Source organism: Manis javanica, chromosome 11, assembly GCF_040802235.1.
Source record: "Manis javanica isolate MJ-LG chromosome 11, MJ_LKY, whole genome shotgun sequence".
Lineage (NCBI taxonomy): Eukaryota > Metazoa > Chordata > Mammalia > Pholidota > Manidae > Manis > Manis javanica.
In genome coordinates this window covers 5688664-5705882 of record NC_133166.1, presented here as the reverse complement: position 1 = coordinate 5705882, position 17219 = coordinate 5688664, and the positions used below count along the sequence as shown (strand labels likewise).

Below are 17219 nucleotides of genomic sequence, written 5' to 3'. Positions count from 1 at the left end.
TTTGCCCTTACCTTCTCCTCCAAGGCTGCGCCTTTAGCGGGCAGAGTTCTTGTCCTGCCAGCCCTGAGCCCTCACTGTTCTTACCCTTACTTAGCCCGTTATGGCTGCTTTGGGATTACAAGCCTGTTCTGGACCTAATATGTTAGGCTAAGGTTGTTTAGGCTGAAAATTACTAATGAGGTGGTGGGAGGTTCTTTGACAATTCCTTCCACCTGTGTCTGCAGAAACACCTGCAAATGTCTTGCCCCTCTACAGAAATATGTTGCCTTAAGTGAACAGCTGGACCTCACAGACGCATGATCCTGCAGCCTTGGGCTTTTTCATTGAGATGGAGAGTAGTTGATGCCCAATTGTCCTTGCTGACCTGTTCTTAGGAAGATCCTGTGGGTAGTCCCATGCGGGGATTGAACCTGTGACCCTGGTCTTATTAGCACCCCGTACTAATCCAGGCAACATCCTAAGTGTAAACCCATCAGTCGATAATAAATAACCTCAATAGGGAGTGTGGGAAAGCTGGTGTAACCAAATTTGCATTTCTACCTCATTTGCGAAGACAACAGTTGTCAGTGATGGCAATACAAGGAGACGTGACCGACAGGCTTTCTGGATTGTCAGCAAACTTCTAGAATGCATTTCTTGACCCACGTATGAGCTCTTTTAAACCCTGGCAGTTTTTATCATTGCTTAGTCCCAAATAATCTTTGCCTCCTATAATATAATTCCTACCTCTCTTCCATATGTTAAACTGTGTTTTCTCTTCTCCCTTTTGAGTTTCTCAGGATTGCTGCGTAAGAGACCTTTTTAGATTCTCACCAATTTCCTGATATATTTTTTCTTTAAATCTTGCACACCCATGTCTGCTGGCTCCCCCCGCCTTCATGAGATGATATACATAACATCACTCTGTTGGAGAGAATTAAGTGTGTATCTCTTTTCTTATTAGATTCCTTTAGCAGTTCTGTATGTGCATATTATGTAGGGCTCTGTGATACTGCTGTATATTTTGGTCAAACATGCAGGCATTCCCAGAAACTGCCATCTGGAGCTTGTGGTCTGCTGTGTCCAGAGTAAGATCTGATCGCATGTGTAGCCTTGGAAAAATTTGGAATTGAATTCTATTCTCCCCGAAGTCCTCCAGTCTTTAGGATGTTTTATTACTTATGACTTCTTCCTTCCGTGTTTGAGATCTCTTGGAAAGAGAGGCTGAATACCCGCTTTTACCTTACTTAGGTCCCACAGCTCTGCGTACTTCACGCCCCCCCATCCCTCCCATAGATGCACTGTCTTCCCTCTGCGCCAACATTACCACCACTTATCCCAGCAGGAGGGTTGGTACTGCAGGAAGCTCCCCTGTATTCTGCTTTCTTGCTTTCTGATTTTCCTACGTAGAACACTCTTTCACTTTTAAAGGAGAACAGCAATTGGGGTGGCTAACAGGATGTTACGTTTGGGAAACGGGACCCCAGGGACACAACATAGCATCAGTAAGAATGGATGATGTCAGAATGTAGCAAGCAGAGGGCTCAGAGAGCACCTTCCCCTCTCAACTGCATTTTGCCTCCTAACTATTAGAATAAATACTATTTAAGGACATTGTTCCATTTACAATTACTCGGTTCTTTTCTCCTTCAGGCCTTTTTTCCAGACTAACTGCTGCTGTTAGTTGGAAAGGGTTTTTTCCTCTATCTTTTCTTCTTTCTTTAAAATCTTGAGTGTAAGGGAATACTAACATATTTACCCTTTGGTTTCTGTCAGCAAGGTCCACCAGAGAAGAATTGAAATCATGCATTTTTCTGGAACATTTCCTCAGACAGCCATACATAGGAGCAAATGATATGCTCCCATACATTTTTTTTCCCTCTTACCCCATGATGAATTTCTTTCTCTGGAGAGAGAAGTGATTTTTAAAAGGTTTGAACAACATGCTAATCTTTCCTTCTGATCTCCCCTGGTTGAATTACCCCAGAATTTGAAGCATTTACTGATGAAATGGTACTTGACATTAAGCAGTGTTGTATGGAAATATTTCTAGCACCTGGGGAGAAAATAAAGGAGGGTATTTATAACACTGCCACTGTGCGGCTGCATCTTCCATTTTTCTCAGAACCAAGTTGAATTACGCTTGCTTCATGCTGACTGACTTTTTTCCTGGGAGACTACTTTTAGACCATTTTAGAAAGATTTGCACCACTGGAAAAAAAATTAGAATATACAGTATTATTATTCTAAATGCAAAAGATTGGGTTTGGGTGATGATCCGCTTGGCTGGTTGGCAGAACCAATTGGAGGCTTTGGTTTGGGAATTTTATCCTTGTTTAGGAAGACAGAAAGAAGGTGATCACATATCCTCATTAATGAAATGCTCTTCCTTGTTATAAAGCCCTGCTTAGACCTGGGGTTCAAGCAGACAAGCAGAATTTTCCAGAGAGGAGTGAACTGAGTTTGAAAGATGAACTTGCTTTTAGGTTTTGCATCTCAGAATGTTTTTGATTTGGCAAGACTGCTTTTGGCCATTGACCAATAAAAATAGATAATGAAAACTATGAAAATATAGGAGTGATTATGTAACATTAATAAAGTTCTTTTCTTCATGCTAGTCTTTGTAGTTCATAAGACGGAAAATTTGTAGTTTCTTTTTTTTTTTTTTAATGAGAAGGAAAATAGCACAGCCAATTATGGGACAGCCATCTCATTCTTTGGTTGGAACATGGAGATGTGTTTATGTGACAAGTATTGAAGCAGTTTCTTCAGGGATAATTCTCAGCTTGGTTGAAAGGAGAATTTGCACCCCATGATATGGTGTAGGAAGAATAATGAACGAGTCTCAAGAATCCTGGGATTACACCCCACCTCCAAAGCTTCCCAGGCAGCTGTTTAACCTGTCTGAACCACACTATCTGAGTCTGGATTCAATCAGTTTCCCCAACTATACTCTACAAAATGCTTTTTCTTTTCCTTTGAGTAGTGATGTTGGTAGGGAGGGGATAAGGAAGAGATTCGTGATCAGATAGATTTTAGAAACGGTACATATAAAACCCCTTGGAAGCACAGTTTACATAGGATGTTTGTACGTGCAACAAGTATTTACTGAATTCTGACAATGTCCTAGGGAACTTCTGTGAGTGGAGATAGACAATAAATATAGACTGTACTTTTAAAGGAGATAACAAAGCATGGTAAATTATTAGAGATGAGTAAGGAGGAGATATGGGGAAAGTTTATTTGAAGCAAATTGAAGACTCCAAGAAATTAAGAAAGCTGTTTAACTTTGTTCAACCAACATTTCCTAAAAAGTTTTTTAGTTGAACACCTACTCACATGTTGTAGAATAATGTGTCTGGAAGCACAGTTTGGGAAATGGTGGACTAGCTATTTCCCTAGGGTCTATACACGTTATGATTATAATTCCTGATTTGTTGAATGCTCATTTTCATCTTCCCCCTGGAGCACGTTATGGAATTATGGTGTATGCTGACTAGACAAGTTTCACACAACAAAAATTGATAGAATTTTTGTCTTTTTGAGGCACTTTGTTAGATAGTGTAAGAAGAAGGAATAAGGGAACTTACCTGCAGTCTGTAATTTAAAAACACACATAAGGAACTTTAATACAAGGAACAAAGTGCTATCAGAGAGGTACATACAGACAAAATACAAAGTTAAGAGCTACGGTTCTCAGAGTGGGACCCAGGACCATTATCTTCTGGGAACATGCTAGAACTGTAAATCCTCAGCGGGACCCTAGACCAACCAACCCAGAAACTCGGCTGGAGCCTAGCAGTGGGAGCTTTAAGAAGCCCTACCATGACTCTGATACTGATCAAGTTTAAGAATCACAGCTTTGCATCTTACTATGCTGATGGACAGTGACTGTAATAGGGTATGTAGGGGGGACTAGACAACAGGGGGAGTCTGTAATCATAATGTTCAAGGAACTGTACATTAAAGATATCCAATAAAAACATGCTAGACACTGAACTATCTATTTTACACAAATATTGCTAGAATATTGATTTGACTTTTTAAATAGAGACAGAATTAACAGTGACTTAACCCAGATAGAAGTTTATTTCTCTCTCACATAAAATGTGATGGGCATCTGGGGCATGGGCAGCTTCCTTCCATGAAGGCATGCATAAACCCCTCCTATTTTGTAGCTTCCAAGCCCTCATCTATGTGACGGAAGGTGGCCCATCATCACCATCACCACACCCGGGCTTCAGCCAGCGGGCAGGCAGGGAGGGAAAGCGTAGGTGTGCTGGTTACTACACTGTGTCACAAGTCACCCTACAATGTAGCAGCTTAAAACCACCAGTGTACTGTGGTAGCTGATGGTAACCCAAGATTCTGTGGGTTAGGGTTAAGAAAAAAAAAAAAGATCACAGCTTTAGAAATGGAACTCACTGTTGAATGGGGACTCTCCGGGATTGCTTCATAGAATAGGCGGCCTTTTAGCTTTATCTAAGAAGATGAGTTAAAACTTGTAGAGATGAACAACTAGAGACATGTATTCCTGAAGAAGGCAATAGCAGTGAGTCAAATGCACGGAAGAGATCTGAGGTCCAGTTTTAGTTTTTCCACTGGCAAGCTGTGTGACCTTGTCCAAATCACTTAACCTTTCTCAATGTGCTTCCTCAACTTTAAAACTAGAGTGTTAGACTAGACAGTTTTATGATCCTTTTGACTGTAAAACTCTTTGAGTTTACATGGTTCTGGTTCAGTGTCATGATATGATCTGAGTAATGGCATGACATGAATTATTTGTGATCGAAAAGCCTAGTGTATTATTCTGTATGCTCTCTAACTACAATGGCTTGTATTAAGAAGCCTACACAGTAAACATTTTTTCTTCTTTTCAGACAGCTATTAGCATCAGCCAAAGAATACAGCTTTATTCCCAAGTGTGTCATACAGTCTATAACTGATTTTGGGAGCAAGAACCCAGAACATAAAGGAAGTGCCATCAGGCTGGTAATTTGAGCAGCACCAAATAGGCTGCTCTGGAAGGTAGGGTTTAGCAGTGTCTAGCTGTTCTGGGACTCATCATCACATGGAGAAATCCTGCTAGAACTCCAGGAATTAAATGCCAGGTCTGAGTACCTCCCTGATGCTGTTTTACAGTTTCCTGACTTAAAAAGCATGCATGCAGAAGTTGGAATAAGCCACAGAGCTGTGGCAGTAGCCCTTGGCCCCTGCCACCACTTAAAGGCCCCCTCTCTGCCACTGATCCCAGCCCACAGCAGGAGTTTGGGGTCTGAAGGGATGGCTTTCATGTTAGGGATGGGCTGTCCCAGGGATGGTCTCTCTCTTGACCCTTTATCCTCAACCCACTTCTCATTTGCTTTTCATTTTGTATCCCTATTTCTGTCCACCTTAATAATATTAATGTAAGTTAATATTTATGGAACATTTACTGTGTGTTGAACACACTTGTAAGCCTGTTACATGACAGTGGAAACTCTTATAATCCCTGTTTTAAAGATAAGGCAACTGAGACTTAAAAAGCTTTGTTAAGTATTACCCCAAGGTCACCCAGCCAGTGAGTGGTAAAGCTGGGATTCAAGTCAGGTTTCTCTAGCTTTTGGGTCTGAGAGTGTTATCTTTTGCTTTTAATAAAGAAAAGACATCCTTTCCTTTACCTTTGAGGCAGTTTTTCCTACTGGAAAAGAAAATGCCAGAATAGTTTGTGAATTTCCTCCCCATCTCTATCTTGTGACTCACAGATTTTGTCTTCTCTAAAAACTGCCTTAGTTGATGACTTTCACAGCTAACAATTGTACACTTATGACATGAACTGTTTTAAGTGCTTCATATTTATTAGCTCAAATCCTGTTTGGTGTAGGCACCATCATTCCCATTTTATAGTAGAAGGAACAGAGACGCAGAAGGTAAATAACTAGCTAGTAAATGGTAGAAGTGAGACTCAAAGCCAGCAGTCAGGTGCCAAATCATGTGTTTGGAACCATACCACCTGCATCCTTTGTAGGTCTCCGTCTCAGTCCCAGCACACACCTGAGCGGAGGCTGCCCTTCCATTTGCAGTTCTAATACAAGTCACCCTCAGCAAGGCTGCCTGCAGAGGGGACACCCTTCCTATATCAAGTTTGTTCTTTTGCCTCAAAGCCTATCAGTGTATGTTTCCCACAAACTATCTATCTGGCTAATAAAACCCTTTAAAAATACATACCACAGAAAGAGGTGGATGCAAATAGAATGCTTTTCTAAGATGCCTTTTCTGCTGGTCAGAAATCTCAGCTATGTAAGAAGGCCAGTTTAATGATGGCAGGAAACAGCCTTACCAGGTTACCGAAGGAAACAGAACCACCCCACTGAGCCAAGGCAGGCCAGAGAGGTGGCCTTTGTAAGAGCATTCGCCGCCCCTGAGATCTCTGGTATTTATTTAACCTCAGAAAGAAAAATCTGTGTGCCTTTCTAACTCCTATGCTAAGATCCACTGTATCTGAGCAGGCAGAGAAGGACGGGAAGGCCTGCCAGAGTGCCTCTGAAAAATAAATGTCTCCAAGATTGATGGCCTGATGATCTCTTTGGAGATGATTTCAAATATTATTGATTATGTTAGTAAGTTGTAGAAAATAGGTTCTGAGGTGGGGAACTAAGTGCTGTCTTTAAAATAATCCAGAGGCAGTAGAATAAATCAACATATGGAGCATCTAAAACACTATTACCACCATCCTGGTTTCACAAATAGCTTGGCCTCAGTGTGGGAAAAACGAGTCCTTTTTTTTTTAAGTAGCTGAACAGTCTTAGCATGCTAAAAAAAAAAACGGGAAGCCAAAATCTTATTCTACTATTTACTTTGCAGAATTTCACAGAATTCCTCCCTTCCAGCATTCATTTATTTCCTAAATCAATGGAGAACCACAAAGTTTTTAAATTGATTTGTGCCAGAGAGGGCTGTTCTCTATTTTTGCTTTTTTCAAAAATGAAGATCTAAAAATTGTATGAGATATTTTGGTTTCAACAACCGGCACTGAAAAGCTTAGTCCCGCTCAGGTTTTTGGAGTTCAATCCAAATTTCAGTATGCAGTAACACTCTTCTATTTCAGGGTGGTTTGTAGTATTTTCTATTTGCATTTAGGACCACTGATTCCGGCTTACAAGAAAAATAATTCCAGTACTGTATCTTGCCAAAAATACTCAGTATGCGGAAGTACCAATTTTCAAATCATTAAATTGAATGATTTTTTTTTCATATTATGACAACATTCTCTGCTTTGAAGGATTCACCAGAGGAGTTTGGAAAAGTAATTGTCCCCCAGGGCATGTAACTGTTTTCTTATAAACAGTTAACTGTTTTAGAGGAGGGAGTAGCTCCCTTCTCTATAGTGAGAGCTATAAGGTGTCAGAAGACAAAGATGACGGAAAAGTAGTGATTAAACGCGGCGCTAAACCAGTTACAGGACTCAGACACAAAGGGACTCCTGTTGGCACACGTTCCAGTTGGGTATCAGCTCAGAACCTGGGAGACCTGAGTTAGGGAATCTCTTTTCTTTATGGGTCTCAGTTTCCTCACTGGTAAACGCAGGAGATCAAACCAGATGATCTTTAAGTCTTTGAGTCTGTGTAATTTATTGATTCTGTTTCCTGAAGTAAGATGCACTTGTTCGGAGGGATTTGTGAACTGAGCATGTTAAAGGGCTCTGGGTCTCTGGTTATCTCTGTACCTGAATGTTTATTCCGCAAATCAGAACTGTGTTCCTTTGATGTGCTTTGTGCCGGGAACGGAAGGTTGCACAAATAGGGCTCCTCCCACCAGGCGTCATCCAATCGGGGCTTAGGTGGGGCGGGGCAGGGACAGAATAAGAAAAGTTCCGCTGAACTGAATTTATCCTTGGGGAGGTGATCTCTGACAGTCATAGAGCGCAGACTCCTTGGATGAAGAGTTACTGAACCTGCATTCACGTGCAGGGCGCTCAGGATAGAATAGTGACTGAGCAATGACGCCTAGCTTGAGTCTGTATTTCTTGGAGCCACCCCGATGTTCTGCTTTGAGAGCGTGCATGGCCTTTGCTCATTCCCTCATCAGAGCCTTGTCTCATTCTGTGTTCATAGTGAACCTAAAAATACCACGTCTGCTTTGGATCATTCTCAGATGATGAAATTAAAGAGCCTAGGATTGAGTTCTGTGGGCAGTATTAAAGCTCCTGCTGGTTTGTATCTGTGATCCCTGAAAAAGAGCTCTGTCGCTTCCATGGGCCAGTGAGTGTGCTCCACAGAAAGGCAGCTGCGATCCCCGCCGTCCCACGGGGTCCCCTGTTCTCCTGGGAGGCTATTCAGGCCTATTGCATCCAAGTTACTGCTTCACACACTTAGCACACGAGGCATTTCCAAAGGACAGCCAGACAGAGGAATTGCATGTGAAATTAAGTTCTTTTATAAAAAGTGATACCATCTTCCTGCTTTTTATTTTTACTATCTCTTCTGCTTATGAAATCCCTCTGTGAAACAGTACTCTTCCTGCTGGCCTACTTAGTGTTTGCTAGCTACATTAGCAGATGACAGCAGCAAGGAATATTTGACCCCCGGTTGGAACCAAGCAAATGCATGCCCCAAATTTCACTTTATGAGAGCCTTCCTGTAAGGCAGAGTTGGAAAAAAAGAAATGAGAAAGTCTCGTGGGGTATGGAGAGAGCCCATGTTCTAATCCAGACTCTGCTATTAGCAAAATGAAGTTTGATGTTCTCATCTAAAGAAAGGATAAATAATATGTGCCTTGCCAGCCCTGGATATGAAAGGGTTTTATAAACTACAAAAATAATTTGTGATTTAAGATGTTAAATTTACGAGGGGGACTTTTTAACTTATGGCCAGAATTTAAAACCAGTTTAAAACCAGAAAGGAGATAACCAAGTAGAGTTGATGGCTTGGTTTTCCATTGATGATAAATGTTGACTAGTTCCATAGGATGAAACTATGTCATATGTGCAGCTAGGGAGACTTCATTATTTCATCCTTGGTTAAAAATAATTTAGAGAGAATGGTAAAGTGATGCAGGGGAAGAGCAGGTTTTAGAGTAAAACAGACCAGTGGTTGAGATCCTGCTCTACTATGTACTAGTTTGGAGACGGGTCTGCACTAATGCTCCAACCAGATAAACTTCTCTACTACTCAGTTTTCTTTCTTTTTTTTCTTTATTAAGGTATTGTTGAAATACAGTCTTATGCTCAGAATTCACTTGAGCAACATCGTGGTTACTACATTCCCCCTGTTATCAAGTCCCCACCACATACCCCATTACAGTCACTGTCCATCAGCATAGTAAGCTTCTCTGTGCTATACCTTCCCCATGCTCCCCCTATATTATGTGTGCTAAACATAATGCCCCTTAATCCTCTTATCCCTCCCTTCCCACCCACCCTCCCCAGTCCCTTTCCCTTTGGCAACTGTTAGTCCATTCTTGGGTTCTGTAAGTCTGCTGCTGTTTTGTTCCTTCAGTTTTTGCTTTGTGGTTACATTCCACAGATGAGTGAAATCATTTGATACTTGTCTTTTTCCACCTGGCTTATTTCACTGTAATACTCAGTTTTCTAACCTGTAGTTGGGTAAAATAGTATCTATTACCTAGGGTTGTTGTGAAGATTAAATAGAATAACGTGGGAAAATGCCTGATGCAATGCCTAGGTCATAGTGTGCAAAAGGATTCATTTCCCATCCGCTCTTATCTCCACACTCGCTGGTGAGGAGGAGGGGAATGGGAATGTAAGGGTCCTGCACAGTATGTCTTCTGTGGAAGAACTCATAATCTGGGGGCTTCTAAACATCTGAGTTATTAGAGTACAAATAGACTTAGCTGTTCCTTGTTAAATAGCCCATTTATCCTCCCTCTATTTAAATGCTTGACAGACTGTACTGGTTGGAATAGGAAAATGGTTTTATCTTTGAATCTGCATAGTTCCAGAGGTGGGGTGACTATGGAAATTTAATAGTGACTAAAATAATTGGAAGTAAATTATGCTTAAGAAAATAAATCTCTTGTAATTCATTAATTTTTTTCTCACACAAATTTTTTCTTACCTCCCTTGTTCTGAATAGCACATCCACTCATGGGTATCACTTAGATCATGCACCTCCTCAGGGACTGTCATGTCTGTTTGTTACATGATGTTTTGTTCATCCTCATAGTATTAGGTTAAATCTTGATTAGGTTACAAGAAAAGAGGTACTATATTGGAAGCATGTCTTTAAAAGATCATGACTATAAAAGTAATTATCTAGCCATTGAACAATGTTAATGGGAGAAATACTAGAAAATGCAGGTATGGCCCCTAAATCCTACAATACAGTTAATCCTTCTCTAAGTGTAAAAATGCAGTTGTATATATAAATGTTAAATAATAATAGAATCATACCACATACATGGTTTTGTGATTTTTTTCCCACATAGCAATGTATCTTACCACATTTGAAAATATACATTAAAATCATTGTTTTTAATGGCTTCATAGTATTTCATTTCATGAATGTGCCACATAATTGATTCTCTATTGATAGGCAGTCAATATTTCTTCAGTGTTTTTGCATTTTAAATTGTGCTGTAAATGTACGCTTGTCTAATTATTGCCATAGGATAGTTGCGTAGCAGGTAATTCTAAGTCAAAAGTAAATGGACTTTTTAAGACTTCCAGTACATATTTTAAATTTACTTTCAGAATATAAGAGGTCTTGTACCAATGGACAATTCCATCCACAGTGTAAAAGTGTTATTTTAAAAAAATCAAAATAAGGCTAATCCTAGTGATTTTTGAATTCCTTGTGATCTAGTATAGTGAGGTTTCTAATTTTTTTCTTGTATTCATGTTTTAGTAAAAGGATTTCATAGTAAAGTTTTAAATAAGCACTGTTTCATAACAGTTATTTTCCATTCCATCTCCTGCTTTCCTCTAGATTAATTTTCTCTTTCCTGTCTCTCTTTTGTCCCCCTCCAGGATGGAGATATAATGTGATGGATGTAACTATGGGGTGCTGTGTGGGTACACGGCCTCCTCCTCCTTGCCTCATCCTCCTGCTTCTCAAGCTGTTGGCCACTGTCTCCCAGGGGCTGCCGGGGACTGGGCCCCTGGGCTTCCACTTCACACAGTCCGTTTACAATGCTACCGTGTATGAGAACTCAGCAGCAAGGACCTATGTCAACAGCCAAAGTAGAATGGGCATCACCTTAATAGATCTGTCCTGGGATATCAAATATAGAATAGTGTCTGGAGACGAGGAAGGCTTTTTCAAAGCAGAGGAAGTCATCATTGCAGATTTCTGTTTTCTCAGAATAAGAACTAAAGGTGGCAATTCTGCCATACTCAACAGGGAAATTCAGGACAATTATTTATTAATAGTAAAAGGTTCTGTCAGAGGAGAGGATTTGGAAGCGTGGACCAAAGTGAATATACAGGTTTTAGATATGAATGACCTGAGGCCTTTATTTTCCCCCACAACATACTCTGTTACAATAGCAGAAAGCACACCTTTAAGGACTAGTGTTGCCCAGGTGACAGCTACGGATGCAGATATCGGTTCCAATGGAGAATTCTATTACTACTTTAAAAACAAAGTTGATCTCTTTTCAGTTCACCCCACAAGTGGTGTCATCTCCTTAAGTGGACGGTTAAATTATGATGAAAAGAATAGATATGATCTGGAAATTTTGGCTGTGGACCGGGGGATGAAACTCTATGGGAACAATGGAGTGAGCAGTACAGCAAAGCTCTATGTTCACATTGAACGTATAAATGAGCACGCCCCGACTCTCCATGTTGTCACACATGTTCCTTTCCTGCTGGACAGAGAGCCGACGTATGCAGTGGTGACAGTCAATGACCTAGACGAGGGGGCCAATGGAGAGATTGAATCTGTTTCCATTGTGGCTGGGGATCCTTTTGATCAGTTCCTCCTGGCCAAGGAAGGAAAGTGGATAAACGAGTACAGAATTAAGGAGAGAAAGCAGGTAGACTGGGAGGGCTTTCCCTATGGCTACAATCTCACTCTTCAAGCCAAAGACAAAGGGTCGCCTCAGAAATTTTCAGCTATAAAGATAGTCCACATTGCCAACCCCAAAAGAGACACTGTCCCAATTAGATTTGAAAAAGAAACGTACGATGTGAGCATTAGTGAATTTTCCCCTCCTGGTGTCATGGTTGCTATAGTAAAATTAAGTCCTGAACCATTAGATGTGGAATACAAATTATCTCCTGGGGAGGATGCACAGTACTTCAAAATTAATCCCCGGTCCGGTCTGATTGTCACAGCACAGCCACTGAATACTGTTAAGAAGGAGGTTTATAAACTGGTGGTGACAAACAAGGAAGGAGATTTAAAAGCACAAGTCACCATCGGCATAGAAGATGCGAATGACCACACCCCAGAATTTCAGCAGCTGTTGTATGATGCTTTTGTAAATGAAAGTGTTCCAGTGGGCACGAGCGTTCTGATGGTTTCAGCTTCTGATAAAGATAAAGGAGAAAATGGATACATCACCTACAGTATTGCCAGCCTGAATTTGTTACCATTTGCCATTAACCAGTTTACAGGTGTTATTAGCACAACTGAAGAACTGGATTTTGAATCCTCACCAGAAACTTACAGGTTTATCGTAAGAGCCTCTGACTGGGGTTCACCATACCGCCATGAAAGTGAGGTGAATGTGACTATTCGAATAGGAAATGTCAATGACAACAGCCCTCTCTTTGAAAAAGTGGCTTGCCAAGGAGTTATTTCATATGACTTTCCAGTTGGGGGTCACATCACAGCTGTCTCAGCAATTGATATTGATGAACTTGAACTTGTAAAGTATAAAATCATCTCTGGAAATGAACTTGGTTTCTTTTATTTAAACCCAGATTCTGGTGTTTTACAGCTTAAAAAGTCACTGATGAATTCTGGCATTAAAAATGGTAATTTTGCCCTTAGGATTACAGCAACCGATGGAGAGAATTTTGCAGATCCTATGTCTGTTAACATTTCGGTCCTACATGGGAAGGTGTCTTCAAAGAGCTTCAGTTGCAGAGAAACTCGTGTGGCTCAGAAGCTGGCAGAGAAACTACTCATTAAAGCAAAAGCAAATGGAAAACTGAATCTGGAAGATGGATTTCTTGACTTTTATTCAATTAATAGGCAAGGACCACATTTTGACAAGTCATTTCCTTCTGATGTTGCTGTGAAGGAGAATCTGCCAGTTGGAGCTAACATCCTAAAGATCAAAGCCTATGATGCTGACTCTGGTTTCAATGGAAAGGTGTTATTTACAATATCTGATGGAAATACAGATAGTTGCTTTAATATTGATATGGAGACCGGGCAGCTCAAAGTCCTTATGCCTATGGATCGAGAGCACACAGACCTCTATCTTCTTAATATCACAATCTATGACTTAGGTAATCCACAGAAGTCATCATGGAGGTTGCTGACCATCAATGTGGAGGATGCTAATGATAATAGCCCGATTTTCCTTCAGGACAGTTACTCAGTTAACATTCTTGAAAGCTCAAGTATTGGTACTGAGATTATTCAAGTGGAAGCCAGAGACAAAGACTTGGGTTCTAATGGTGAAGTGACCTATTCAGTCTTGACAGACACACAGCAGTTTGCCATCAATAGCTCAACTGGAATCGTTTATGTAACTGACCAACTGGACCGGGAAACTAAAGCAAACTACTCTTTAAAAATAGAAGCCAGAGACAAGGCAGAGAGCGGCCAGCAGCTATTTTCAGTTGTCACTCTTAAGGTTTTTTTGGATGACGTCAATGACTGCTCCCCAGCTTTCATCCCCAGTAGCTATAGTGTGAAGGTTCTAGAAGATCTCCCAGTGGGCACTGTCATTGCTTGGTTGGAGACCCACGATCCAGATCTTGGACTAGGGGGTCAAGTGCGCTATTCTCTGGTCAATGACTATAACGGGAGATTTGAAATAGATAAAGCAAGTGGTGCCATTCGCTTGAGCAAAGAGCTTGACTATGAAAAGCAGCAGCTCTATAATCTCACTGTTCGGGCCAAAGATAAAGGGCGACCTGTCTCTCTGTCATCTGTTTCCTTTGTTGAGGTGGAAGTAGTGGATGTTAATGAAAACCTCCATAGTCCCTATTTCCCAGACTTTGCTGTTGTTGGATCTGTAAAGGAAAACTCACGTCTTGGAACAAGTGTGCTGAAGGTGACTGCCCAAGATGAGGACACCGGGAGGGATGGAGAGGTCCAGTACTCCATAAGGGATGGCAGCGGCCTCGGAAGGTTCAATATAGATGACGAGAGTGGTAAGTTTAATATTTTGTGCCAAAGGGTTGTTTCACCTGTCATGACAGAGATCATAAACATTGGGAAAGTAAGGATCTTTTCTCACATTAAAGTAGAATGACAAAGGAGGTTGCATTTGGTGTAGAGATGACACAGTAAAAGCTTTTTCTCGGAATGTTTTGGTTTGTAAGGAGACCTGTTCATGCAGTAGTAGCTATGGTTTTCAGCGGGAGTCCCTGTTCTGTGTTTATCTTGTTCAGCGCTACTATTACCGCGGTATCTTCGGATAAGCATAAATAATTGTCACCTCTGTTGACTGCACTTCTGACCCTCACTAAATGAAAGGCCCTGATAAAGTAAATTACAGTTGATTTGGCTCTAAATTAGAAGTGTGAAGATTTTCAAATGGATCTTGTATACCAGTCTTTCCCTTTATGGTAATGCTTTGCTAAAGCGCTATTGCATTAGTTGGTCTTTCAGATTTCACAGGCACATCTGGCCCTTGAATGACGGGCATTTGCACTGTGTATTCTCCACTAACACATGAGGGTATGCATCTACAGATGTTTTCATGATAGACTACAGGAGGCATGTTGTAGATTTTACTTATAAAACACTGATTTTAAGATTTTATTTGTGTGTAAGAATTAATTTTGTTATAGAGACATTTTTAAATATGGGGCAAAATTGTCCCAACATTTTCAATGTCCCCTACCTATTTATTTATTTACTCTCCATCATAGATAGAGATATATGTATATATATTTTTTCTGTTCTTGGTATTGTCATTATTTGTCTTAAAATGTACATGTGCCTGGATACATGCATATGTGTTTGTGTTCCTTGATTAGCAGTGTGTATTTTCTAGTCTTCAGACTGTAGTCATCTTAAGATAGGGACTGTGTCTTCTCTAGGCTTGTGTAAATGGTAATATTAGTGCTTTACAGTTTTCAGGGTGCATTTATATATGTTAAATCATTTTGTACAACACTCACAGGTGTAGGAATACTAACTATGCATCGTAATACTAGGAAAAGGATTTGAGAAACTATTAAATACTGGGTATGAGTTACAAAACTGTATGTACCATCACAAATTTAAACTGTGATTTTTGTATACATGGGCTCTAGTTATGGCCAATGTGAAGTGTAAAATTGGTCTCCAGAGCCATAATGGTAACTGTCAACAAAATTGGGTTCTGATTTAGCCACATACTCTAGCCTACCATATATAACTTGTCATTCAATTGGAATGTATTTTCACTTTTGAAGTACAAAATGAGGAAAGAAGGGAAGTAAACTTTATTGAGTGTCTGCTTTGTGCTAATACTTGATTACGACTACTACTGACTTCATTGAATACTTACGATGGGCAACACACTGTAGGAAGGGTTTACATTCGTGTTGTATTTAATTCTCCCAACAGTCCGGTGAGTCTTCTAATAATCATCAACTCATGAACTGACATTCAGAGAAGATAGATAACTTGGAACTTAGTTTTCAAATTTAGCTCTCAGTAACTGCAGTATACTATGCTATCTCTCATCTCAGAACAAGACAGGGTTTCCTTGCGGGTTCCTAGATGCACTTGAATTGGGTGTTGGTCTAAAGTCTGTAAGGCAGTAAAGGGTTAAACAGTTTTCAAAGTCCTTACAGCCTTGCACTCATTGACTGTTGGTACTGGCCATTAATAATGCTTCCCTTTTCTTTACAGTTCCATTGTTTGTGTGGCTGTCCAGTGAGAGAAGCTTTTCCTTGGGACTCAGGTGGATGGGAGTAGATAGGTCAACAGGAAGGTATTGGGCTGAATCATTATCCACTGCTAGCTAGATGACTACATCGAGCCCTGAGCTGTTTTTATTTGAAGGTTTCGTCTTGGTGCACCTTGATTTAGGGAGGAGCAGGAACAATTTGGTGAGAGTGGCCTAGATGTTTCCTATTTGGACTATGTTTTTTTTTTCTCATTGTAGGTGCTATGTCAGAAAAATGTGTGTATAGTTTCACCTGATGATAGGGATGTCCTTATTCTGCATTTTTCTGTTAGATTCTGGACGGTGTAAAATAAATTTTGCCATGGATGAAATTAATGCCACTTACATTCTGGTATTATGTTGTGACTTAAAAAGCTCTTTCTTATAGACATTACCTCTTTTGGGCTACAGAGTAGCTAAGCGAATGGTGTAAGGTCACATACCCATTAGAGGCCATAGCTGGATCTAGAACCTATATCTCTTCTCAGTCCTAACTTGTGCTCTTTTCTTTTCATTCATTACACATTCTCATTCTCATTTACTTTCCCAGAGGATTTTTAATTTAAAAAAATACAGTGGCCATTTCTTTTCCTCCTTTTCATTTCATTTCATTCCCTTCTCTTGGAAAGTAAAGTTCTGTTGTTGTTTTTTCCTTGTATTAGAGGAAAAACAGTTTGGACTGAATGTTGAAATATTTTATGAATTTTAGAATTTCCACACAACCATTCTTAACCATCTTCCTCCCCTTTCACCCCTTGGGGATACTAACATCCAAGCCCAAGACACTGATGAGGAATGATTGCCAGGACTCATGCCAGGGGGATGCTAGGGGTGAGGAGAAGCTTGGCAGATGCATGTCCAACAGGAGAAGTCACCAGGGTGCTGTGGGGTTTGCATAATGCTTGAAGGATCCATCAGCTCTTGGCCTCCAAGTACTAAAAGTCATGGATTGTGCTGCTGACAGAATGAATGGCTATGCAGCCCTGCAGCTGTTACTGTCTCAAGTTCAGGCTCTCTTGTCTTCATTTGACCCTTGGGCATAGAATGTTCTAAACTTGTTTGGATTTTTGTCTTTCAAGAACCTTTAAGTCAGCTGCCAAAGGTTACTTAATGGCTTGCGTTGCCTAGTGGCTCTCACACTCCGGGGAGTGCGCATGAATCAGCTGCAGAGTCTGTTAACAGTGTGGATTCCCAGGCCCAGCACCCAGAGATTGTTTCAGTAGTCTGGGGTCCGA

The 17219-nt window shown here is 40.6% G+C and overlaps 1 protein-coding gene across 5 annotated transcripts in view; it reads left to right on the top strand.

The window, feature by feature from the left end:
• Positions 1–17219, top strand: part of FAT3 (FAT atypical cadherin 3) — a 621620-nt gene that overhangs the window by 128803 nt on the left and 475598 nt on the right. For all 5 annotated transcript variants that reach the window (XM_037011586.2, XM_073215899.1, XM_073215900.1 and 2 more), the window contains exon 2: positions 10946–14254. In XM_037011586.2, coding sequence (XP_036867481.2) covers positions 10963–14254 — 3292 coding nt within the window. In that variant the 5' untranslated portion in view covers positions 10946–10962. The remainder of the gene's footprint in view (positions 1–10945; positions 14255–17219) is intronic.